At 39.1% G+C, this 27,787-nt stretch overlaps 1 protein-coding gene across 2 annotated transcripts in view; it reads right to left on the bottom strand.

Annotated features, from left to right (window-relative positions):
• Positions 1–27,787, bottom strand: part of TMEM131 (transmembrane protein 131) — a 193,471-nt gene that overhangs the window by 62,039 nt on the left and 103,645 nt on the right. For both annotated transcript variants that reach the window (XM_029232608.1, XM_029232607.1), the window contains exons 6-11: positions 18,689–18,805; positions 16,114–16,236; positions 10,828–10,908; positions 6,819–6,969; positions 6,664–6,720; positions 5,665–5,726 (exon numbers count right to left, since the gene is read on the bottom strand). In XM_029232608.1, coding sequence (XP_029088441.1) covers positions 5,665–5,726; positions 6,664–6,720; positions 6,819–6,969; positions 10,828–10,908; positions 16,114–16,236; positions 18,689–18,805 — 591 coding nt within the window. The remainder of the gene's footprint in view (positions 1–5,664; positions 5,727–6,663; positions 6,721–6,818; positions 6,970–10,827; positions 10,909–16,113; positions 16,237–18,688; positions 18,806–27,787) is intronic.

The raw sequence follows: 27,787 nt of genomic DNA, 5'->3' as shown, positions 1-27,787 counted from the left end.
ACATAGTCACAGTAAGTAGTAAGAACTAAGAATAAATATTTGATGAAAAAAATGTTTTTCTCACATGAAACACACTTTAAGATTTTTCTTACCAGAGGAAAACTTTACATTCAGTATTATTACCTTAAAACATGTCACGCTAACAGTAAAATAATATTCAACTGACTCATGTTTTATACAAATGGTCTAAATTAAATTGTTCACCTGTTACCATTAAAAGAAAAAAAATCCCCCAATCAGTTAAAACCTGTTTTCCAAGGAAACAAAAACAAAGAGAGACAAACAAGCAAAACACTTAAATAGCTGGCTCATTCTGACAGTTTTAAATGAAAAATAATAAATAATCATTAACTTGTAATAAGCATATTTATACTAATAATATATTTTAGTACCAGTCACTAACTGTTGCTTACTTAAAGATAATCAAGAAGTGGAAAAAATATGGCAAGATTCCCAGGAAAGGCAGTTTGCACAGGCTCGAAGTATACTGGGTTGGCCAAAAAGTTTGTTCCGGAAAAGCCCGAACGAACTTTTCGGCCAACCCAATAGTTCCAGTCTTTCTCCATGACATTCATACCCAACTAATGCTCCGTAACTCTCAAGTGAAACTCAAGGCTCAGGACATTCTGAAACTACTGAACTACTTTGAGCAAGCAAGAAAAATAACCTTTCAGTATATAGCGATTGTATTTTTAACAGTAAGTGCACAAATGAGCTAAGGTCCATGTCAAGTTGACATTAGTAAAATTAATTAAGTACAGCTGTGGTTTTTATTCATTAATTAGCAAGGAAACTTCATACAAAGGTGACTTAAGACATCTCAGGCAAACTTATTCCATCATTTATATAGTATTGTTTTATAAACATTGAGGGAAAACCATATTCTCAAAGTTGCATTATAGACAATGTCAGGAAGGCTTGGACCTGGGCATCTTGTCCATTGACAGGTGAGGAACTTATATTTGGAGCTGCTTCCTTTAGTGGTCTTATATCTTGAAAGATGAAGAGACTCTGAATTCCCTGAAGGGGAATTTTAAAAAACCCTCTGGGTTTTAGCATTGTTGAGCTCATCCTAAAATTCTATATATTTGTGAAATGGAGGGAGGGAGGGACGCTTAAAAAAATGCACCAGTCTCTAGGTCTGGCATATTATGGAGAAAAATACAGGAAAAACCTTGGGAAGCTCTCTTAAAACTCAGTTTCCATGGTAGATGGGCTCATCCCCTGGCTGATAAGGGGAGGAGTCCAAGCTACCATCATTTCTCAAGTGGACCATGCAACAGATTTTTAACCTTCTGCAGTTCATTCTCCACAAGCAGCTACACTGACTTTTTACAACGCATAAATCAAATGACATCACTCTCTTGCTTACAATTCTGTAACTTCCCATTGCACTTATAATAAAATCTAAACCTCTCCCAGGGCCCCAGGAAGCCCTGCTTGACTCTCCAGCCTTCATCTTTTCCATTCAAACCACCCCCTCAACCCTGCTTCCCTTGACATCAAAGCTATTCCTTTGCACTTGCTGATCCCTTTGATGGGAACACTTGGCCACCAGCTTTTCTTATGGGTGCCTACCTCTCACTCTTGAGTTATGACTGCAAACGTCAGCTCTTCAGAGACAACTCTATCTAAACCAACTCCCTCCCCGACTTACATGCCATTCTGCTTGTTTCTCAACTTACAATTATGCTGCATACCTGTTTGTCTGTCTCCCAGCTAAAAAATGAGCTCAGTAAGGACAAAGACCTTGGTTGTCTGATTCCCTTCTGTATGCTCAGTACTTAGCACAGAAGCTAGCATATAGTTGATGCTTATTAAATATTGACTGAATGAGTGAATGAATGAGGAAATGAGATAAAACTACCAAAACACTGGCAGAGTATAGGCTTCGGATGTTAGAAAAAAATACATACATAGGTAGATACACATGTAGATCTAAACACATATACATAAATCAATAGGTTAATGGGAATATTGAATATAAAACAATATATTCATAAAGACTTGATTAATAAGTATCATTATATTCCTAATATACTTTCATGTAACTTGTACGTTTTACAGTCAAATTAAGTCACTTAAAAATAAAAAGGTCTGACTCATTTTCCCTATTTGGAAAACAAGGACCTGAGTACGTTACAAGAGAGCTGTATCAAACAAGGTAATCTGTGTAAAGAACCTAGATATGTCTAACCCACGGTAAGAAAAATGTTCACTTACAATGTATCCTAAAACTCCTTCATAAAAGAGAAAAGGAAGAACATGGGCCTGTTTATATTTAATTACCTATCATAAATGCATTACATTTTTTCATTCACATTCTTAGAACTGCTAATTTCATTTTTCTAGAAAATGTTTATTGAAAAAGACATTTGTTTGAGTCTATTTATTGTATGTAAAAAGTTAGACCAGAATGCTTGGGCTAAGTAAATGCACTTTCCCATCAAATCTCTAAGCCCTCACATTTGGAGAAGTGACTTCAAGGCCTGAAGTCTGCCCCAAAAGCATGAGAGTTCCTCCTCTGTACAAGACATCCCACAGACTGAAGAAACCAGTAAGAGACAAACAGCATGCAGAACACGTAAAAAGTAAAAATTATCTGACATCTCAAACGGAGGCAATGGCAAGTGATCCACCAACAGGCAGGGTCTGCCCTACAGGCAAATGTGCTGCTGAATCCCAGGACGTACGGCCAGACGGTGTGCTTCAGGAGTTTTCCTTCGTGGAGGTTAATGCCCTGAGCATGTGGGCAGGAAAGGGCTGGGGAGGGAGTTGTGTGCACATCATCACGTATGTGGTAACTGTGCTTCATGATGCCTACTGGGCTCAAGAAGAAATCCAGGACCAAGAAGTTCAAAGAACTTCTTGTAGGCTGTAGCCAAAGCAAGCTGGACAAATCTAGCAGAAGGAATCACGTTCCATTGCAGAGGAGAGTCTGATATAGTAAACTAGGACATTTGAACAAAAGGAAGCACAATTCTGAGTACAAAGTGAGATTTTAAAATGTTGTAACAGAGCAGTGGTTATTAGGCCTTTGCATTTCACTGGTAAAATCTAAAATATGTGTGTGTGTGTGTGTGTGTGTGTGTGTGAGGAAGCCTAACAGGTTTTCTAACTTTTTATTTTGCAAATGTGAGGATGTTGGTGGCAGGGAAGGAGAAATTCCTACTATCTACTACCTTTCTTCATAAAACAAAGGGTATTTTGGTATCAAACCAAAGAAAAAAAAAAGGAAATTAACAAAACCAAAAGTTAGTCCTTTGAAAGGGTCAACAAAATCGACAAACCTTTAGCTAGACTGACCAAAAAAATGTTTTTAATATAGAGAAGACTCTAATTGCTAAAATCAACAATTAAAGATGTGCCATTACTACCTACCTCACAGAAAAAAAAAAAAGTATTATAAGGGAATACTGTGAACAATGGTATGCCAACAAATTAGATAACTTAGATGAAATGAAAAAATTCCTAGGAAGACATAAGTTACTGAAACTGGTTCAAGAAGAAAAAGAAAATCTGAACAGGCCTGTAGCAAGTAAAGAGATTGAATTAATAATTTTAAAACTTCCCACAAAGAAAAATCCAGGCCCAGATGACTTTATTGGTGAATTCTACCAAACATTTAAAGAAGAATTAACATCAATCCTTCAAAAACAGAAGAGGAAAGAACACTTCCCCACTTATTCTATTAAAAAAACAAAAACAACCCTCCCCCAACTATCTACTACCTTTAATAATAAAACAACAAACATTTTAATGTCAAAGAAACAATGACATTATCTCAGAATAGTCCTTATCCAGAAAGGGTGTTTACAACTGTATGTTAATTATGTTAACATATACACACTCATATTTTTATAAATATTTATATTGCTCTTTTTTTTTTTTTTTTTTTTTGCGGTACGCGGGCCTCTCACTGTTGTGGCCTCTCCCGCTGCGGAGCGCAGGCTCCGGACGCGCAGGCTCAGCAGCCATGGCTCACGGGCCCAGCCGCTCCACGGCCTGTGGGACGAACCCACGTCCCCTGCATCGGCAGGCGGACTCCCAACCACTGCACCACCAGGGAAGCCCTACATTGCTCTTATTTTGCTCATTTTTCTATAGACTTGTGAAAATTTCAATACAGATTAAAGAGGCAAAAACAATCACTAACCCCTCAATACAGCAGTAACAGTCAGCATTATGTGGTTTTTTTTTAAGAAAAATATAGTATCAGAGTGGCTAGGTCAAAGGAGCTGTTCCTTGTCATCTGTGGAAGGGTCCCAGGCCCTTGAAGACTTCACCAAGGAGCAGGGGCATGAATCCCAGCAGACTCAGGCACCTTCAGAGCAGGTCCCTCTCAGTCGGCCTAACACTGGAGTGCTAGGAACCTCAGGTTGGGGTAGTTTCAGCTCCACTCAGATTGGGGGAAGTTCTTTACCATAGGGGTCTCCAACCCCCAGGCCGCAGACTGGTAGCAGAGTCTGCGGCCTGTTAGGAACCGGGTCACACAGCAGGAGGTGAGCAGTGGGCAAGCGAAGCTTCGTCTGCTGCTCCCCATTGCTCGCATTACGCCTGAACCATCCCCCACCGTCCCCCCACACCCACCCCGGTCCATGGAAAAACTGTCTTCCACAAAACCGGTCCCTGGTGCCAAAAAGTTTGGGGACTGCTGCTTTACCAGACTCCATTCCCCTAACCCACCCCCAATTCTCCTACCTAGCAGGAAGAAATACTAGGTCATATGGCAGGACACTGCTCAGACTATGACTCTACTAGTGAGCAAGTTCTACCTAGATTTTGCTTTAGCTCACAGCCTCACCTCCTGGTGAGGTTCCCAAGTTACAAAGAGAATAAGGGAAGAGGAAAGCAGTATATTTTTATTATAACCTGTGCTGATATCAGAAAACCTAAATTCAGAGAACTCTGATAAAATGAAATAGATCAGATGGGCTTTGAGACTTAACAGACTGTTGCCCATCCCTGCCCAAACCCAGAGTTTACCACCAAATGGTGGAATAGAGACCAAAGAGAAGAGAGTATACAAACCCCGAGTGACGGGAGAGATGGTCATCCCAGGTAACCACATTTTAATGCACAGTGACCTTGCTCACCATCTCATGACACTCCACTTCCACTTACAAGGCATCAAAGTCACCTGTTCTTCGAGTATGTGTGAGGGGGAGAGAGGACCCTAGTTTACAGTGTGCTGTCAAGGGTAACTACGGCAGCTGCAGGTTAGAAGGGGTACCAGAGACAAATGTTAACAGCACTCAACCACTACCTACCGGATTTCTTTGCTTCCTTATTTCTCGTTCCAACTCATCTGAATCTTTTCTTCTCTCTTTTTACTTAACTGTACCTTAAGTCTAACAACCCGTTTTTCTTTGCACATGGCACGCAGATCCTAGGATTTATCAGACTCTACAGGCCTAAACAGGAACCTCATGAACTTTGGTTCACACTTAGCTTGGAGAAGATTGTCCACATGCCCTTCTCATCCTGAAAATCTGGTGATTAGAGAGGCAGAACAGGTTTCTTGTATCACGCTTTGAACCAAAGTGTCACCAGGTCACCATAAAATAGAATTCCTTTAGAGCAAGAGTTTAATCATTTTAAACTTTGTCATAAGTTTAAAAACAAAGAATATATAAATTAGGAAAAAGAAAAGTAAAAACTTACTGTTATTGGTACATCTTTTGTTCCTGAATTTAATAAATGAAGATTTAAAACTTTTGGTAGATCTGTTAAAATTGAGGAAAAGAAAATATTTCTTAAAATGGTATGCTTTATAGCAAGTTAGAATCTTTCTCTTCTTAGATATCAGACTGAATGTATTTTAGAATGTGAACTAGAATAACAATCACATTTATAAAAAGAATGTGACAATCACACTCCTTGACAGGAACTGCCTTACTCTTAAGGACAGTGAGTACTATAGGAACTGCCCCCTCCTAAACAATCAGACCAAAAAACAAAACAAAACAGAAGTTTTCATTGAAACTGACGTTATCACTATCTTTTAGTTTCCCAGCAAAGCATAATGAAGCAATTCAGTAAAGTACAATATAAAATTATTATATTAAAACCAAATCTAATTTTCAAAAATGGGTCTTCAATCCTAAACAACCAAATTTTTAGTTACATATGGCCCACAGGAATCCCATATTACAGGTACTCTTACTTTTCTCTTAATAAATCCTTTTTTGGTTATTTTCAATTTTAGAATTTGAATTCTTTCTCTGACTACTGGGGACCAATTTCTAACATTACATTATTATAATGCAATTGAATAATCCATATCTAAACAAAAATCCAGAAGTCAATCTTTTCACTTCCTTTATTTCACTATTAAAAGAAAAGATTCAGCATAACTAAATAGGTGAGAAACTGGATTAAGAAAGTAAGAAACGACTTGATGCCTCAACCTTCCATTTAGAAGACTTAAGTTACCCATGACATTGCTTTCCCATCTTGTAAGCAGTGGTATCCCTCAGAGGAATGGGGTATAAATCACTAAGGGCTCCGAGTTCCCAAAAGCAGATTTCTACAAGATCATGTAACCCACTGAGAAATAACTTTCAAAGCTGAATTAATTACAAAGGAGTTAAAGTAGAGCCATTCAGCAATGAATACAGGGATTTTTTAAAAGACCTATAAAGACACTGTCTCTTTTTTTACCTTGTGTTCGCAGTGTACCAAAATCTAACATTTCAGTTGAGGAATAAATTCCAGGAGCTTGGAAAAAAGAAAAGTAAACAATTATATTTCACTTCGCCAGAGTAGGATGTACTGAAACCAAAACAAACTTGCAGCTCCTTTAGTCATCCACTCACCTGTGGTAACTTCCACCTCAACTGGAAGAATGATAAACTCCGTGCTGTCTGAAGCATTAGTCTTTATTCTTATGAAAGCTGTGTGATTATCTGCTTCTCTAGATGAAAAACTGGCTCTCATTACTCCCTTGGTTTCATAAGGAGGAATTTCCTGACAAGTTAACAGACCATAATGTAGCAAAACCACAGTTTACTGAATAAGATGACATCACCTGAAAGATGCACTATTATTTTATATACTAAGAAAAAAAACATATTGCCAATTAAACAAATATATTCATTCCATTGATTATAACACACAGTCCAATTCTGGAGGATGTTAAAAGATAAAAACACACATATCTTAAAACTAATGAAGTATGGTGTGTAAAACTGAGCAAAATGAAAGAAATAAAATTATATGAAAACAAACTGTCAGCGGCAAAATCATCATTAAGATGATAAGTGATTAAGAGAGTTAATCTATAAAAATCAATTATTATTTGATGTATTGCTGGTGCTTGGGTATATAATTCAGTCCTGAAATTCTCTAAACAACAGAGACATCACCATCAGAGGGAAATTGCTTTTCCAGAAGTTTACAGGATTCTCTTTTTTTTTTAACAGATCTTTATTGAAGTATAATTGCTTCACAATGCTGTTAGTTTCTGTTGTACAACAAAGTGAATCAGCCATATGCATACATATATCCCCATATCCCCTCCCTCTTGAGCCTCTCTCCTACCCTCCCTATCCTACCTCTCTAGGTCATTGCAAAAAGGATTCTTTTTTTTAAATTTATTAATTATTTTTTTAAACAAAATTCTTTTAATTGATGGACTTCCTGATACATCTCTGTAATACTTTTCTCCCTACACTTTTTAGCGGCATACTCATTAACTGTCTCTTCATATGCAATAGTTTCAGAATATACTTTTATTTAGCTAAATAATGTTTTATTTATTTATTTATTTTAACATCTTTATTGGAGTATAATTGCTTTATAGTGGTGTGTTAGTTTCTGCTTTATAACAAAGTGAATCAGCTATACATGTACGTATATCCCCATATCTCCTCCCTCGTGCATCTCCCTCCCCCCCTCCCTATCCCACCCCTCTAGGTGGTCACAAAGCACTGAGCTGATCTCCCTGTGCTATGCGGCTGCTTCCCACTAGCTATCTGTTTTACATTTGGTAGTGTACATATGTCAGTGCTACTCTCTCGCTTCGTCCCAGCTTACCCTTCCCCCTCCCCTATCTCAAGTCCATTCTCTACGTCTGCGTCTTTATTCCTGTCCTGCCCATAGGTTTTACAGAACCAGTTTTTTTTTTTAGATTCCATATATATGTGTTAGCATACGGTATTTGTTTTTCTCTTTCTGACATACTTCACTCTGTATGACAGACTCTAGGTCCACCCACCTCACTACAAATAACTCAATTTCATTTCTTTTTATGGCTGAGTAATATTCCATTGTATATATGCGCCACATCTTCTTTATCCATTCATCTGTTGATGGACACTTAGGCTGCTTCCATGTCCTGGCTATTGTAAATAGAGCTGCAGTGAACATTGTGGTACATGACTCTTTTTGAATTATGGTTTTCTCTGGGTATATGCCCAGTAGTGGGACTGCTGGGTCAAGTGGTAGTTCTATTTTTAGTTTTTTTTTTTTGCGGTACGCGGGCCTCTCACCTCTGTGGCCTCTCCCGCTGTGGAGCACAGGCTCCGGACGTGCAGGCCCAGCGGCCATGGCTCACGGGCCCAGCTGCTCCGCGGCACGTGGGATCCTCCCGGACCGGGGCACTAACCCGCGTCCCCTGCATCGGCAGGCAGACTCCCAACCACTGCGCCACCAGGGAAGCCCTATTTTTAGTTTTTTAAGGAACCTCCATACTGTTCTCCACAGTGACTGTATCAATTTACATTCCCACCAACAGTGCAAGAAGGTTCCCTTTTCTCCACACCCTCTCCAGAATTTATTGTTTGTAGATTTTTTGATGATGGCCATTCTGACTGGTGTGACATGATATCTCATTGTAGTTTTGATTTGCATTTCTCTAATGATAAGTGATGTTGAGCATCCTTTCATGCGTTTGTTGGCAATCTGTATATCTTCTTTGGAGAAATGTCTATTTAGGTCTTCTGCCCATTTAGGATTCTCTTTAAATGCTAACCAAGAGAGCGTAGACTCTGCTCTCCTTTCATTTAAAACCTAACAAAACAAAGCTTCCCAAGCAAATCCAGTTTACCAACCGCGTTCAGTAAGGCTCTGAGCATGTAAGATAGCATAACTTTTTAGGCTCATAAAAAGAGAACACTTACATCTACACTAGAAGGAAGACTCACTGGAAAAAAATTTGTTTTTGAGGTATAATTCTTTTCCTGGGTTTTGAATAATCTGGCTCCCTCGGGACCACCAGAGTTTTTCTGCACACACCTTTTGGCCTATTTTAAGAAATCCCCATGGTTTAGAATTTACTGGTCTTCACTTGCCTCTACTCTCTTAACTTTTTAGTCTCAAAGTAGGAAAGAGGTGACTGGAACCCTCCTGGGGCCACTAGAGATAGACCATCCACTTCCCCATCTTTAGGAGCTGGGGTTTTCTCATGTACACTGAAATGGGCTGGGCGTGAGGTCAACGCCAACTGACTTTTTCTCACTCTAGAATAGTCACTATATCGTTCCTCGTAGCTGCTAGGAGTATTAAAACAATCTGCCATGTCTGCTACCATTCATTACAGTTCTTAACTAATTAGAAATCTGAATTTTTAAAAGTTTATTTATTAGAATCCGGTTATATTTCATAGTAAATTCTTAGTTCTTCTATCTAGAATTATAATACAAATTTAATTGCTTATAGTTAATTCTATGAAGCACTGTTTTATACACTATTTCTCCCAAAGGCTTTTCAAACAATATCATAATTTCAAGGTAAATCATTTTTGTGAAAGGATATAAAGAGACCATCCATTACACATTTCTACCTGCTAGAGTGTTTCTACATCTTAGAAGTTAACCTAGTCACTGACAAATTGGTTTCTAAATGTTCAAGTCAATATCCTAAAAGCGTCCCCTCCACGTCCCTTCCCTGGCTGAGACTGGTCATGTGACAGAATCTAGAGGCTGTGTGTGTTTAACAGAGCAATTAACAAAGAAACTTTGATGTTCAGAACCTATTCATAGTGGTCAGATCCGTGTGTCTTCAATTACGAATGAGCAGCGATTTTAGTGACCTCGGTACAAGAACTGCATTTTCTATGACTTTCCCTTCTTTGATTAAAGCTGGGTAGGCAACATTAAAAAAAAAATAAAAACAACCCTCCTATGGCAGGAACCTTTGTAAATAAGGTAGTTACTAGGTATTCATTAATCTGTTAATATTTGCTAGTATTCTCCAAGAAAAAGTGGTTCTCTAACCATGGACACAGAGTACTGTCAAATATTAAACAGCATTAAACGTGGCTATAGACCGCCTAAAAATTTAAAGTTTCTAAGTCATCAGGAGGGCCTGACTATGTTCCCTCTGCAAATGGCATCTCCTCCATCAATAGTGAGTATGCATGTTCAATGTTTTACCTTAAAACATGTAGCAGGTCCTTCTCACGTTTTTTTTTTTTTCTTCTTCAATATTAGTGTAAAGCATATTATAAATGATTAGATTCAGAGACAACTTTACTAATATTATTCTGAGGAAGAAGAGTTAAAACCTCTTTCTTTCCACACAGTGGGTTAGAGCTTACACCAATTTTTGTTCACTGCTCTTTCCAAAAATTACTATTCTATTTCTCTCTCTCTCTCCAATTTTCAAGTATATGTGATATAAATTTATTTTATCTTTTTAAATTAATTTTTACTGGAGTTGCTTTACAATGTTGTGTTAGTTTGATATAAATTTAATATTAAGACAATAATTACAGAAAAGTCACCCGTATTTCTTCGGGTGATGAGGAGTTAAGTATTTTCTGGTGTATTTAAGAGAATAACTGGTTTCATGTGAGCTCACAAGAGAGAACAAGTCAGCACTCACCCACAGTTTCCTGGTGCCTCCCTGCTGACCTGTCGGAAGTTCGAGGTGAAGATCTCCTCCACTAGAGTACATTTCTACAACCTGTGACAAAGGAGCACATGACGGTTAAGTCAAAATCATGTTTTCAATGCAAGTGATTTGCTGTTATACAGAAACGTTTGACACCCTAACTGTTCATCAGAAAAAATTTAAAGACGTTTACAGATATAAATGTAGGATAAGTGTGGTGTCACATCACCAGAGGCAGTGCTCATACGGGTAAGCAATGGTGGCGTATTTAATTAAAGCAAGGTAACTTTGAAATACTGAACTCGGAAATAGGGTAGCTGTTTCAGAGACTGGATTTTAGGAAATCCAACCGTAGGACATTTATTTCTATTTTTTCCTAAGGAAACAGTTTATGGAAAGTATCATATTTTAGAAATACAAATTTTACAGTTCTTATAGTAACACAAATGCTTCTTTATTCACACATTTATAACAAGATCTAGCAGCAGATCTAATAACTACTGTAATTGTGACATAGTGAAGAGCATATCATTCTTCAGCATATGCAACAATATCAGTGCAGTATGAAAATATTTGAAGACTTCTGTAGCAAAATCACAGCTACTAGTAATATATCTCTGTGGCTTGTACCTACACCCATGATTGTTTCTTTTAAATATTTATTTATTTGGCCATGCCGGGTCTTAGTTGCAGCAGGCGGGATCTTCACTGCTGAGGGCAGGATCTTTGCTGCGGCATGTGGGATCTAGTTCCCTGACCAGGGATCGAACCCGGGCCCCCTGCATTGGGAATGTGGAGTCTTAACCACTGGACCACCAGAGAGGTCCCAACCCATGATTTTTAAAAACTGTTTACTGAGGTATAATTCATGTACAATAAACTATACATTTAAAAAAATTATCTATCTATCTATATCTATCTATCTATCTATCTTTGGTGTATTGGATCTTCGTTGCTGCGCACGGGCTTTCTCTAGTTGCAGCGAGCAGGGGCTACTCTTCCTTGTGGTGCGTGGGCTTCTCATCGTGGTGGCTTCTCTTGTTGCAGAGCACGGGCTCTAGGTGCGTGGGCTTCAGTAGTTGCGGCACATGGGCTCCGCAGTTGTGGCTTGCGGGCTCTACAGCGCAAGCTCAGTAGTTGTGGCACACAGGCTTGGTTGCTCTGCAGCATGTGGGATCTTCCCGGACCAGGGCTCAAACCTGTGTCCCCTGCATTGGCAGGCAGGTTCTTAACCACTGCGGCACCAGGGAAGCCCTAAACTATACATTTTTATTTATTTTTATTTATTTTTTTGCGATACGTGGGCCTCTCACTGTTGTGGCCTCTCCCATTGCGGAGCACAGGCTCCGGACGCGCAGGCTCAGCAGCCATGGCTCACGGGCCCAGTCGCTCCGCGGCATGTGGGATCTTCCTGGACCGGGGCACGAACCCGTGTCCCCTGCATCGGCAGGCGGACTCTCAACCGCTGCGCCACCAGGGAAGCCCTATACATTTTTAAAGTGTACAACTTGATGAATTCTGACAGGTACACAGGCATGAAGCTACCACTATAATTACGATATTAAATAAACCCTTTACCTCCTAGAGTTTCCTCATGACCTTTGCAATCCACCTGTCACCCTCTGCCCTCTCCCATCCCCAGGCAACTACTGAGCTGCTCTTGGCCACTCTAGATTAGTTTGTAGTGTCTAGAGTTTTATATAAATGGAACCATACAGTATGTACTCTTGTGTCTGGCTGCTTTTATTCAGTGTAATTATCTGGAGATCCACCATGTTGTTTTATGTACTAATAGTTCTTTTTTTTTTTTTTTTTTTGTGGTATGTGGGCCTCTCACTGTTGTGGTCTCTCCCGTTGTGGAGCACAGGCTCCGGATGCGCAGGCTCAACGGCCATGGCTCATGGGCCCAGCCGCTCCGCGGCATGTGGGATCTTCCTGGACCGGGGCACGAACCCGTGTCCCCTGCATGGGCAGGCGGACCCTCAACCACTGCGTCACCAGGGAAGTCCAGTTCATTTCTTTTTGATTTCATAGATATGCCACAATTTTTGATCCATTTACTTGTTGATGGACATTTGGGGTGTTTCCAGTTTTTGGTCACTACAGATGTTTGGTCACAACGCTGTTATGAACACCATGCTGTATAAGTCTCTGGGTTTTCACGTGCTTTCCTTTCTCTTGGGTAAATACCAAGGAAGAGAAGAGTCATATGGCAGGAGACTTTTCTTTAAAGGCAGGTAACCCTATCTCTTAAAAATAAAGAATATATTTAATTAAATGCAAATTTGGGATGAATGAGAATGGTAGAAAACCTTTACTTGTTTTATCACAAAAGTCCTCTAGGAGTACACAAAAAAAGGATAAAGCAGGAAAAACAGCAGTACTTTAGCATATGCTTAAAGGTTACTGTTTTTGTTTTTTTGTGTGTGTTGTCGTTACAGTGACGCATTTAGCAAAGACTAATGAGCTAGGACTGTCTCTGAGTACTATCACTTGCCTTCCAAGTTATTAGCGTTCCCCTACAGTACTGCGTTAACAGTAACAGCACCTTAACTGATGGGGTGACGCAGAACTTTTTCTAAAAACCAGAAAACATCATGTACTACTTCATTTAATCTTCTAAGGTATTAAGGACACAAGCCTAACCATGTTTGGAAACATAAGATTACAAAGGTAGGCTACTGATAACAGGAAAGGGAATAAGGAAATGAGGACAGATAAAGGCTAAACTATAAAATCAACGGACAGATTACATTAAAACTAGGACGACACACTCCTGATTTTTAGTCCAGTGCTAGTTTTCCTAACTTAATAAAGTTTAGAGAAAAAAAGGAAGCCAACAATATATACAAAATATAATTTATGTAAAAAGAGTCCCACGAAGAATGTTAATTTTTGTGTGCCCACATATCTGCACACAAGCACACAGAAAAAGGCCTGATGTGACACACGGAGATCACATGAAGGGTATCGCTGAGGAAGGGTTCAGGGCTGGAGCTGTCCTAATATAACAGTCACCAGCTACATGTGGTTATTTAAATTGAAATTAATTGAACTAAAATAAAACTGAATGTTCAGCTCTTCAGCCACGCCAGCCACAAGTTCAGGTGCTCAAAAGCCACCTGTGGCTGGTGGCTACTGCACTGGACAGAGCAGACACTGAACTCTTCCATCAGCACTGGGAGTTCTGCTGGACAGCACTGGACCGGAAGGTGGCAAGTTCAAAGGAACTTTTGCCTCACACGTTTGAATTGTTGACATTCTTTTTCAATGAGAACACACTCCTGTGTTTGTGTTGTATAATGAACAAATCAGATGTAATTTCTTGCTTTACAATACTATCTTAAATTTAAGGACAGGACTCACATTATAGGACTCCCAGGTTCAGAGTGCCTTGCACACAACCTTCCAGTTACAAAGGCAATTATGTCACAGGAACGTGACAGACATGATAGTGACTATAGTTAAACTATACTGTATACCTGAGGCTGATATAATGTTGTATGTCAGTTATACCTCAATTAAAAGAGCGCCCATCAGGTAGGGACTTGGATTTTCCCTTTAAAAAAAAAAAAAAAAAAAGCACTCCAGATAAACAATCTATTGTTTCTAAGAGGGCAACTTTGGCTTTCCATTTGCTCTCCTGTGCGCTGATGAAAAGTCCGTTGTGGTAAATCTTGAATTGAAATGTTATATAACTGAAAAAGACTAGATGAACAAAAGAAAAAAATCACTATTGAATTCAGAGATGATTTTTCTAGATTATAGCTTGATGACTCCAAAGGCTGAGGAGCAAAGGCGCAGACTGTAAGGCTACTAAAGTAACCGTAGATTAGCCAACATCTGCTGAGTCTGTAACCTCCATCCTTCCAAGCAGGAAGCGAGACCCTCAGTCCGTGGTGTGGCAACCACAGAGAGGGCACATTCCTGGGTGCTTTGTAACACTGCTGCTACAGAAGAGTGTGGCAACTCATGCGGCAGGGTCTGAGGGAATGAGAGGACAGTTTTTATGTCTTGGACTGAAAACAGTCAAGAAAAGAAAAGTAGCAAGAATTTATGAGGTTTCTGTATAGATTTGTAATAAAAGTTAGCCAGAACAGGGAAAATTCACCATTATCCAAAGTAGCAAAAGGATATAAACGACAGACTGATGATGGAGAGGAAATACTTTTCACTTGTAAAAGCAGGAGACAAGAGCATTTTCCTCTTTTATGATCAAGATATCCAGCTACAAATAATCAAAATTTGGGTGGAGTATTTTTATTCGTAGCTATCCTCACCCAGTGTCAGCCAAGTTTGGGGGTGAAACCTTTCTTGCTACTAAATTCCTAAGCATTTCATAAGCCCAGCTCTGAATATCTTGTCTTGTTCTTTCTTGTTTTCACCTTCACTGTTTATGAGCCCTTCTACCAGGGGGTTCTAGGATGGCAAAAACCATTTCGGTTGCCAAAGCGCTGTGGCTTACCATAAGGCATGGTATTTTCCCTCCACCTGCCATTTTCAAGCCACCACTAAGTTCTGCAGTATTGGGGTCCTAAAGAACTCTACGGGCCCTGGGTGTGGACATTAAGGACTGTTCTGGAAAGCATCCACATCTCCTTCCAACACAGACAGCAAAACTAGAAGCTACAGTGGCAGCAAATGTTACACGGCTGGAAGTCACTGGGGGCATGGGGTGGGGTTTTTATTTTAGGAAATATTTGAAGGAGTGACGCCAGTCACGCCCACTGTCTTAGAGACAAGGGGCGAGTGAGGAGGGATTTCAAATGTGAAAATACTTACTACTAAAACATTGGGTAAGATATGAGTTGGATTTTTTAAAATAAAAATGTAAGTTGGCTTTTAATCAGTGGTTCTATATTACCCTTTCCTTGGATTTTAATTTCCAGGCTGCCATCACCAAAAACTTATTATTATTAGAAATAAATACGAATACTGGTTTAAAAAATTTATACTGGGACAGAAGGAGCTGAAGGCAAGAAAAGCAGTGGCCTTGTATAGATGAAAACTCTTCTTAAATTACATGTACAGGTGCTTAAAACTAACACCAGAGAAACCACAGTCGTTTTAAAAATGGTTCCAAAAATTCGATAACTGGACTGATATAACCCCAAATTCAGACTACAAGCTGCAATAAAATAATATCTCTCTTTAGTACTATTATTCAGTACCACGTTATTTTAAATAGTCTTGAAAACTATAACAAACTGAGATTTCACGCTAAGCATTAATTTCCACTAAAGTTAAACACATTCAAAATCACCACCATAAACTCACCTGTAAAGGCTCACTGTGAGGATTGTGTATGTTTATTATAGGCGAGAAACTGCTATTCACAGGGACTCTGGCCCCAAGGAACGGCCTCAATCGGTATGGATTTGGAACTCCAATACCAAATACCTGATTCCAAGGAGGAAAAAAAATGCAATTTTAGTTGCTTTTAGAGTTTTAGAACATTTTTATAGTTATAACTGATTGATCTAGGGAAAACTGGTGAGGTTAACTTATGGAAAAAATCGTAACTCCCTTTAAAAGGAGCACACATGTAGTTTCTATACTTGTTTGGCTACCTATTTGATATACATAAAATTCTTGATACACATCAAGAATATATATATATATTCTTATATATATATATATATACAAATGCACATATATATACATTTGGAATGATTTCTATATTAGAAATGAAAATGAAAGGAGTCCTTCACGAGGTCATGGGATAGACAAAAGGAGGAAACAGGGAATTAAAAGATTTCCCAGTTCCAACTAACAGAAGATGGATGTAGGGCCCAGACAATCTCTTAAATACGAAGCACAGTCCCAGGTCATTCCTCCATAGGAATGTGGGCTGACCAAACAGGGTGAGCCAGTCATTCAATGACAACTATTTATTAAGTGCCTATGATGTGCTAGGTACAACCACAGGCACTGCTGAACAATTCAACAGTGAACGAGACAGATAATGTGCCTGCTCCTATGAAACTCACATCCTAATATTAGGGACAGCCTAGATAACAATAAAAAGGTTTAGAAAAATGGGTAATGTGATACAGAGTAACTGGGTGGAGCGAGGGTGGGAATATTCTTTAAGAGAGGGTGGATGGGGAAATGACGTGAACTGACGTCACCTGATAGATGAGAACAAGCCAACAGTGAAAGTGTATTCTGCAAGGGGAAGTACACAGGCAAAGGGCAGGAGGCAGGAAAGGGTGTGGCTTGTTTGGAGACAAAGAATAAGATGAGAACCATGGCCAAATGGGATGAGGTGGGAGAGCTCCACGGGAGTCAGATCCTTAGAGCCTTGTTGGCCTTGGTCAGAAGCTTTCACTTTGCTCTGAGAGCAATGGGAAAACATAAGGATTTACATGAGGAGCTGACTGGATCTGATTTATGCTCAGAGAATATCACTCTGGCTACAGAGTGAACAATGCACTGTAGGAGGGGCTGTGGAGGAGAGGAAGGGCAGTCAGGAGGCTCCTGTGTCGTCATCCAGTGAGAGGTGGGGATGGCCTGGGAGCAGTGGGGGTGAAGAGGAGAGAGGTAGACAGACTCAAGGTACATTTAAGAGAAAGACGTGGTGAAAGACTAGATGCGAAGAGGTGAAGACACCTGGCACTGAGGCTCACCTTGAGAACAACCTTATCATGACCCTCAGGTCACCCGTGGGCCACAAACACCTAGGTCAGTTGGGGGCACCACTGTAGGGCACAGGTCTTCATATTCTCATGGTGGTCTTTTTATTTACTCAACAAGTATATGCCAAGTGCTCTGTACAGCATGTCAAAGTTATTCATCTATACTGGCTTCAAAAGTATATACTGCCTATCAAACAACCATTAAAGACTTGTTCACCATAAATAAGCATAAGACATGATTCTTGACTAAAATGGAATGTTTACTCTGACACTAATTTCCAAAATACATGAAGTGTCCTGGGTAGTGGAGAAGAAATGTTCAAAAACAAAAGCATAAAAACTGTAAAGTAAGACACTAGCCAAGTAACGATTTAAACAATTGAGTTCCATGGGCAATATAGCTCAGTGGTTAAGAGGATGGTCTTTGTAGTTATAAAGACATGGGTTTGAATCCCTGCTCAGTAACTTACTAGTAGCATAATTATTTAACCTTTCTCAACTTCACCTTACTCATCTAAAAAAGTGAGAATAACAGTATCTGTAATGCAGGCAGAAGTGCATGTAAAGTGTGTAGCACAGTGTCAAGTAAGTAATTATTCTTAGTTATCTTGATATATAAAAATCTTGATTCACAAAACATTCACTTTCTTTAATAACCCAAACAATGACTGCACATAGAAAAGAGTGTATCAAAAATTTTAAACAATATAATTACCAAAGAAAAGCAGGCACATAAGTTTTGATCCTGAAACTATTATCACTTCGTAAGCGTGCAAAAAGTAAAAAAAATCTAGAGTCACTGTGAAAATATTTTTAACTGTTCTTTTGCCAACCAATCTTACAGTAACACTTTAGCTGTAGCTTTAAGAGCATTTGTTTCACAGTCTGATGTGAACAGGGATATTCACAAACACAGCTCTAAGTATAAAAAATGCTCAGTATTATGTAACAACCTAAACGGGAAAAGAATTTGAAAGAGAATAGATACACGTATATGTATAACTAAGCCACTTTGCTGTACACCTGAAACTATTACAACACTGTTAATGAACTATAATATAAAATTAAAAGTTTAAAAAAAATTCTCTGAATCTAAACTCTTACATTTTCCCTTATCCCCTGAATTTTTGAAAAGAGTTCCCAAAAGGTTGCCATATGACAGGTTGAAGATGATAACTGTATTTTATAAATAAAGTTTTCATTCTGATTCTTACCTGGTAAGTGAATACCCCATGATTAGATGTATTAATAAATAAAGTATTTTCTACATTTCCTACTACTCTTGCAAGAAAAACTACATCAAATGATGTATTTCCTCCTGGAAGAATTTTCTGAAAAAGAAAAGCAATAAATAAAGTTAAATTAGTAACCCAAAAATCAGATCACGGTGACCACAATTAGATAGCTAAAGTTCTCGGGACTTCCCTGGTGGTCCAGTGGTTAAGAATCCTCCTGCCAATGCAGGGGATGCAGGTTCAATCCCTGGTCAGGGAAATAAGATCCCACATGCTGCAGGGCAACTAAGCCTGCGTACCGCAACTACTGGGCCTGTGTGCTCTAGAGCCTATGTGCCACAACTAGAGAGAAGCCCATGTGCTGCCCACGTGTGTGCCTCAACGAAAGATCCTGCGTGCTGCAACTAAGCCCCGACACAGCCAAAAAAAAAAAAAAAAAGATAGCTAAAGTCTTCTAAAACATCTTAGAATCATTTGCATAAACTAGCCTTTTCCTCCTAAAGGTTTAAGTTTTAAATTGGCCTAACTATTTTGCGATGGGAAAAAAAGATGTCTTCATATTGGATGTCACATATCTTTGTCAATCATGATTCTAAAACCCTGTACAACAGATGGTTCCCTTGAATTCTGTTCATTCAACAATAACTAGGCTGGAATGAAGTACCTAATTACAGGCTCTTCCAACATCAGACAATCAAGGAGGAGCTGAGCTGAAGCCGAGCTTCTTATACAGATGTTCTACTCTACTACTGAGTAGCCACTTGTACTATCCGAATAAACAAATAAGCCCAGCCTCAACCTCTTGACCTCTGTCGTCCATTCACAAAGGGCACAAAATGTGCCAGCAACTTACATTAAAGAAGAAGGGAGCCTTGGTAATACATGCAGGAACTCCTTCCTGTTACCTTGTGTAGAGACTGAGAATGTCACGGTGGTTAGCAAACCAAATTTTATTACAACAAAACAATAGGGCTGCTTCATGAAGTTTGAGAGACTGCAAATGCAGTTCTGCCTGCAATGAAGCCTTAAAATGCATTTTAATATGTAAAGTCATTAACTTCTCTCATTCTGCCTCTGTGGCTAGAACTCTAAAATGCTCCCCAAATTATAGCTTAAAATATGTGGCACTGAGATGTCTGTCTTTACCTTTGGATGTAGAAAGCTGGGAATTTCTCCTGCATTATCAAAAAGAATAATCTGCAAAATCATAACTTTTCTTGAATGCATCACAGTTTGTGTATCAACTAGCCCCAAATTTAAGGAAAGACAAGCACCTTCGAGAAGAGATAGAATGTGAGTACCGGCTCACCCATGACAGAGAATGGGAAGAAGATGAAGCTAACGTACAAGACAGTAAAATGAATTCAGCTAAAATTTTTACACACTGCTAAATGCCGAGTGTGGGCTACAGAACTCTGGTGCATAGAATCCCTAGAAGCTATAGATGCTAGATGGAGGTCACACTTGAGCCAAAAAATCAGTAATAGGATACTGGTAAACAACACACTTCTAAATAACCCACTGGTCAAATAAGTAGTCACAAAGGAAATTATAAATTATTCTGAATCAACTGGAAATGAAAACACAACATATCAAAATTTAAAGCAATAATCTTTTTTTTAAATAGATCTTTATTGGAGTATAATTGCTTCACAATACTCTGTTAGTTTCTGTTGTACAACAAAGGAATCAGCCATATGCATACATATATTCCCATATCTCCTCCGTCTTGAGCCTCCCTCCCACCCTCCCTATCCCACCTCTCTAGGTCATCGCAAAGCAAGGAGCTGACCTCCCTGTGCTCTGCTGCTGTAAAGCAATACTTGGAAGGAAAATTACAGTATTACACGCTTATCTTGAAAAGAAATGTCTCAAATCAATAATCTATGTTTCCACCTTGAGAAACTAGAAAAAGAGTAAATTAAACCCAAAATAAGGAAAAGGAAAAATATTAGACAACAGCTTAAAATAATGAAATAGAAAATGGAAAAATAGTGAAAAATCAGTAAAACCAAAACGGTCCATAAAACTGTTAAAACCCTAAATAGAATGACCAAAAGTAAAAAGGAGGAAGAGGAAAATATAAGAAACTGAAATGTGGACATCATAATACAACCTTTACACATACAAAGGATGATAAAGGAATATTACAAACAACTCTATGCCCATAAATTTAACAGCTAGAAGAAACAGACACATTCTTTGAAAAACAATCTGCTAAAGCCCATTTGAAACAAAATTGCCAGAACAGTCTTACAACCATTAAAAAAATTTTAATTTGTAGTTAAAAAACCTTCCCACAAGGAAAAGCCCAAGCCCAGATGGTTTCACTGGTAGAATGGTAGAGTTCTAGACCAACCATTAAATAACACCTATCTACATAAGCTTTCAGCATACAGAAGAGAACACTTCCCACTTCATTTCATGAGTCTAGTATTGCCTTTATACCAAGACCAGACAAAGATGTGACAAGAAAAGAAAACTACAAGCCAGCATCTCTCATGAATGTAGACATGCAATCATTTACAAAGTATCGGCAAACTGAATCCAGCCAACATAAAAAAAGATAACACATCATGATCAAGTGGTTTTTATCAGGACAATGAAATTCTAGCTCAACATTCAAAAATCAAACCAATGTAATTGATATTATCAACATACTACAGAAGAAAAAATCCTTTCAGTAGGTGCATAAAATAATTTGACAAAATTCAGCATCCATTCATGATTAAAAATCTCAGTAAACTAAGTCAATAGAAGAGAACTTCCTCAACCATATAAAGAGCATCTACAAAAGACCTAGAGATACCAGATTTAATGGTGAATGACTGAATGCTACCCTCCCCCACCCCCAATGTGGAACAAGGCAAGGATGTCCTCTCTCATGACGGCTATTCAACATTGTATTGGAAGTACTTGCCAGTACAATGAGACAAGAAAAATAAATAGAAAGCATATACATTAGAAAGGAAGAAAGGTCTGTTTTTAATCACAGACAACATGGCTGCCTATATAAAAATTCCCAAAAATAAACTTCAAAAATGCTCATAAGAGCTAATAAGAGTTTAATGAAGTTGCAGGAATCAAGGTCAATATACAATAATCAATTGTATTTCCCTATTTTAGCAATAAACACTGGAATTCTAATTTTTAAAAAAGTATCATTTACAATAACACGCACACACAAAAATATAAATCTAATAATATGCAAGTTCTGTGAGTAGAAAATGACAAAGCATTGCTTAAAGTAATAAAAGAAGACTTAAAAAAAATGGAGAGATATACTGTGTTCATAGATCGGAAGATAATATTGTTCAGATGTTAATTCTCCCCCAATTGATTTATGTATCCACCGTAACTGCAATAAAAATTTCAGCCTAAGGAGAAACTAAATACAATGTGAAATAAGATCCTAGAACAGAAAAAGTACATTGATAGAAAACTGTTAAAATTCAAGTTTTCAGTTAACAGTACTTTACAAATGTTAATTTCCTGGTTTTGATCATTATACTATGATTATACGATATAAGAAGTTAGCATTAGGAGAAACTGGGTGAGGAATACAAGATTATCTGTACTTAGTTATCTATATGTTTAAGATTAATTCAAAAAAATGTTAAAAAAAATCTTAGCAAGGGGTTTAAAAAAAAGAAATTGACAGGCTGATTCTAAAATTCAGATGGCAAGAAAAGGGAATAAGAGGAGCAAAACCATTTTAAAAAAGGAAAACGAAACTGAAGGGTTCACACTGCAATTCCAGGAACTACTAAAAACCTAGTGTAATCAAGGCAGTGTGGTTATTGGTGAAAGGGTTGACATATTAGATATCTATTAGATACACATTAGAACATAACGGGAAGTCTAAAAAAACAGGTCCACATATTCAATGTCAACTGACTTTGACAAAACGCAGCGGTATTTCAATGAGAAAGGATAGTCTTTTTAACCAACTGTACAGTAACGACTGTGTATACATATGCAAAACAAAACAAAATAACTCTTGATCTATATGTCACGCCATAAACAAACATTAACTCAAAAAGGATCACAGACCTAAATGTAAAATCTGAAACTATTAAACTTCAGGAATAAAAACTGGAGAAAATCTTTGTGAATTCAGTTTAGGCGAATAGTTCTTAGCTACAAGTCCAAAAGCATAGCCCATAAAAGAAAAATTTGATAAGCTGGACTTCGTGGAAATTAAAAACTTCTGTTATTTGAAAGATTTTATAAAGAGGATGAAAAGATATGCTACAGACTAGAAGAAAAGACCTGCAAATCACATATATGATAAGGAACCTTGTTGTACTCCTTGGAAGTATTTAGTGAAGTTTTAAAGGAAATAAGTTGATTTGCAGCATTACATTTAGTAGTTATGTGCTTCTTTGAGAATGCCAGATGTGGCTGTCTTCAGTCTATTACATGGACAAACATACATTAGTACAAAGATTTCTTTGAAAACAGATTTCAGTATTTGTTGAAAGCTGTTAAAAGCATTATATCCTGGGAGAAAAAAGAGCCTGGATACAAGAGTACAGGTTCTCTTTGATAGTTCCTAATATCCAATCAACTCTTTATAACTTAAAGACTGGAATACTTTAAGAAGATGCTGAGATACACAGAACAAATCTTTTCTTTCTTTCTTTTTTTTTTTAATAACAGGGAACATCTACTCCCAAATGACAATTAACAATGTAACAAAACAGTGATGAAACAGAACAATAAACTCAGGCTCAGGAATGTAATCTTCCCATAAGAATTCATCAGATTTGCTACAATTCATCCTTTTGTTCCCTCTGGTACAACAAACTTCCTAAATAAAATAAATTTAGTTTGATTAAAAAAAAAAAGAAAACAGTAGGAAAAAGTAATGAAGACGACACAAGGTGTGCTAACTTTAGTTTTAAATTATCTGCAGCAAAGTCTCACATATTTGTACCATAGATCAGAGTCCCTGGCCTTTTGCTCCCTTGGTGATCTCACCCAGGTCCATGGATTCACATCTTTACTTCTATTTCAAGTCTAGCCCTTTCCCTCATACACCAGACTTCAATTGCCTACTTGGCACCCCCAGCTGGACGTCTAGGAGACATGCCAAATCTAACACGTCCAAAACTGAACTACTGACCACACTCCCGAAACCTACTCCACCCTCAGCCTTTCCCGTCTCAGCTGATGGCAACTCTGTCTTCCCAGCTGCTCAGGACAAAAACTCTGGAGTCCACCTTGACTATTCTCTTTCTCTCAATCCCACCTCAGAAAATCCTATTCCTATCTTGAAAATATATCCCCAATGCAGCTTTCTTCACTTCTTCACTCTGCTCAGAGTAATCTTGCCCTGAGTCCTGCAACAGCCAAGGTAACTAGTGTCCCCGATTCTCCCCTTACCCTTCTTCAGTCTATTTCTGATAAACAATGATCCTTAGAAAACATAAGCTATCATTCATTCCTCTGCTCAGAATCCGTGATGGCCTCCCATTTCAATCAGGATAAGAGCCCAAATCCTTACCACAGCTTCTAAGATCCTTCACAGTCTGTCCCTTCCCACCACCCCCCTTTACTTCTGCTCTCACCCTTGCTCACTCTGGTCTAGCTACACTGTCCTCTTTGCACACCAGTTGTGTTTCCACATTGGAGACCTTGCTGCCTGAACGCTCTGTCTGGAATGTTCTTCCATACATTCCATTTCCCTCCCTACAGTCTTCTCCCTTACCTCCGTCAAGTCTGTTCAAATGTCACCCTCTGAATGAAGCCTACTCTGACCATCCTGTTTAAAACTGGGGGAGTGATGTCAGCATCCTGCTGGTGTAAGACATTCCTCCTTTTTGTCCTCCTTTTAAAACAACGGGTTAGACATCCATCGACAAACAGAAGTGCCTCTGTGGGACTTGGGGAATACAGCACCACACGCCTGAGGATCTGGGAGCTGTCTTGCCCGCCTGTGCATCTGGAAACAGGCCGTGGGACAAATGAACCTGCCCCAACCCCTCTCACTGCAGCTGGGAAAAAAACCTAGAGACTGCTGACCTGGGCAGATACTGATGGACAAGAGATAATGTGCAGAAGTCTACCTTTCCCAAGGAGATATTCCAGCATGCCATTGGAGGGAAAAAAAAAAAAAAAGAGTTTGGTTGCAGTGGAGATAGTAAGAGGAATTTTCCCAGGGCCAACTCCCCCACCCATGCTAAGGCAACAGTGCATGGGATGGTGACCTCTCCTGGGCGGGGGGGAGGGGGTGGGGGGAGGAGAACACCCTGAGCGAGTGAGTGCCCAACTCCTCCGGCTGTGCAGGGTGTGGCTGGGAATCCTGTTTCTCTCCACTAGCACCCAGAGTACTGAGGTGGGACTTCCATAACTGGGGGAGGTAGGAGATCAGGAAAGAGGCAGATAAAAATATCAAAGGGCATTAAAGGTAGGCAGTTCCTGCTGACTGTGCTCAGGACTGCAGCAGGAAGTTCATCCAGGAGTCTCTGGAGTATCTCACTGGAGGATCTCCCCACCAGGTCTGCAGGCACCCCCAATGCCCCAAGAGCTAAATCCACACCTCCCCCAACTCTGCAGACGGCTCCTTGTATGCACTCCCAAGTTAGCAAGAGCAAGGCCGGTACATGGACTGCTATCAGAAGAACATACCAGGATGTGTGCGCAAGGGAGAAAGCACAAACTTGAGCTATAGCACCACCACCTTCTGAAAAACCCTAGACATATAACAGCACCAATGAACAGTACACCCCATTTGAAGGCAACTAGTAAAGATTTAAGGAGGTGTGACTGCTACTTCAAATGTAAAAGCAGCAACACAAAATTGTAAGAAATGTGAAAAATCAAAGAAACATATCATCACCAAAAGAACAGTAATTCAACAACTGAGCTCAAAGTTACAGAATTTTGTGGTCTAGGTGATAAAAGATTTAAAATAGCTGTTTTTTTTTTTTTGCGGTACACAGGCCTCTCACTGTTGTGGCGTCTCCCGCTGCAGAGCACAGGCTCCGGACACACAGGCTCAGCGGCCATGGCTCACAGGCCCAGCCGCTCCGTGGCATGTGGGATCTTCCCGGACCGGGGCACGAACCCGTGTCCCCTGCATCGGCAGGCGAACTCTCAACCACTGCGCCACCAGGGAAGCCCCAAAATAGCTGTTTTGAAGAAACTCAACAAGCTACAAGAAAACCCAGAAAGATAATCCAACAAAATCTCAAAAACATACACGATCAGGCTTCCATGGTGGCACAGTGGTTAAGAATACGCCTGCCAATGCAGGGGACATGGGTTTGAGCCCTGGTCTAGGAAGATCCCACATGTCGTGGAGCAACTAAACCTGTGCACCACAACTACTGAGCCTGTGCTCTAGAGCCCATGAGCCACAACTAATGAGCCCACGTGCCACAACTACTGAAGCCTGCGCACCTAGAGCCCATGCTCCGCAATGAGAGAAGCCACTGCAATGAGAAGCCCGCGCAAGGCAACGAAGAGTAGCCCCTGCTCACCGCAACTAGAGAAAGCTCCACAGCAACAACGAAGCAACGAAGACCCAATGCAGCCAAAAACAAATAAATAAAATAAGTAAATTAAAAAAAATACATGATCAAAATGAGATATTTACCAAAGAGAAAGAAATCACAAAAAAGAACCAAACAGAAATTCTAGAGCTAAAGATTTCAATGAATGAAATGAAAAATGCAATGGAGAGCATCTGCAGTAGGTTAGATAAAATGGAAAACAGAATAAGTGAGCTAGAGGGCAGGAATTTTGAAATAACACAGCACAGAACAAAGAAAAAAAGAATGAAAAAGAGTGAAGAAAGCCTATGTGATCTATGGAGTTCCATCAAAAAATATTAGAATAATCAGAGCTCCAGAAGAGAAGGGAAAGGGGGCAGAAAATTTATTTAAAGAAATAATAGCTGAGCTCTTCCCAAACCTGGAGAGAGACTTGGACATCCAAGTTCACAAAGCTAACAGATTACCCTATTATCTAAAGCAGAAAGCCTTTCACCAAGATGTATTATAATGAATGTGTCAAAAATCAAAGAGAAAGAGAGAGTCCTAAAAGGAGTCAGAGAAAAAAAGATTGTAACCTACAAAGAAAACACATTAGGCAATCAGCAATTTCTCAGCAGAGACCCTACTGGCAAGGAGACAGTGGAATGGCAAATCAAAGTGTTGAAAAAAACCTGCCAGCCAAAAATACTCTATTCAGCAAAGTTATACTTCAGATATGAAGGATTTCTCCCAGACAAACGAAAACTGAGGAATTTCATCACCCCTACACCTGCCTTGCAAGAAATGCTGAAAAGAGTTCTTCAAGCTGAAATCAAAAGATGCTAATCAGCAACAGGAAAACATACAAAAGTACACAACACTCTAGTAAAGGTAAACGCACAGTCAGACAGAGAAAACTTAATTCTGTGATAGGACGGTGTGTTAACCACTTAACTACGGTATAAAGTTTAAGGAGAAGATTATTAAAAATAATTACAGTGACTATAATTTGTTAATGAATACACAATATAAAAAGAGGTAAATAATGACACCAAAACACATTAAAGGGAGGGAGTAAAAGGGTAACACTTTTGCATGACATCAAAATTAAGTTGCTATCAATGTAAAATGGACCATTTTATCTAAAGATATTTTATGTAAGCCTCATGGTACCAAAAAGCAAAAACCTAGAGTAGATTCACAGAAGGTAAAGAAAGGGGAAACAGAATATAACACCGTGGAAAATCACCGATTTACAAAGGCAGGCAGAAACAGAGGGGAAAGGAAACAATGGAAATATAAAATAAACAGAAAGCAATTAATGAGATGGCACTGGGAAGTCCTTACATATCAATAATTACTCTAATGTAAATGGACTGAATTCACCAATCAAAGGCACAGAGAGGCTGTATGGATAAAAACACAAGACCCAACTATATGTTGCCTCCAAGACTCACTTCAGATTTAATGAAACACATAGGCTCAAAGTGAAGGGACAGAAAAAGAAATTCAGGACTTCCCTGCTGGCACAGTGGTTAAGAATCCACCTGCCAGTGCAGGGGACACGGGTTTGAGTCCTGGTCCAGGAAGATCCCAC

The sequence above is a fragment of the Monodon monoceros genome, unplaced genomic scaffold (genome assembly GCF_005190385.1).
Source record: "Monodon monoceros isolate NGI ecotype Baffin Bay Population unplaced genomic scaffold, NGI_Narwhal_1 Super_Scaffold_19, whole genome shotgun sequence".
Classification (NCBI taxonomy): Eukaryota; Metazoa; Chordata; class Mammalia; order Artiodactyla; family Monodontidae; genus Monodon; species Monodon monoceros.
Note: the sequence above shows the minus strand (reverse complement) of the source record. Positions and strands in the feature narration are given on the sequence as shown.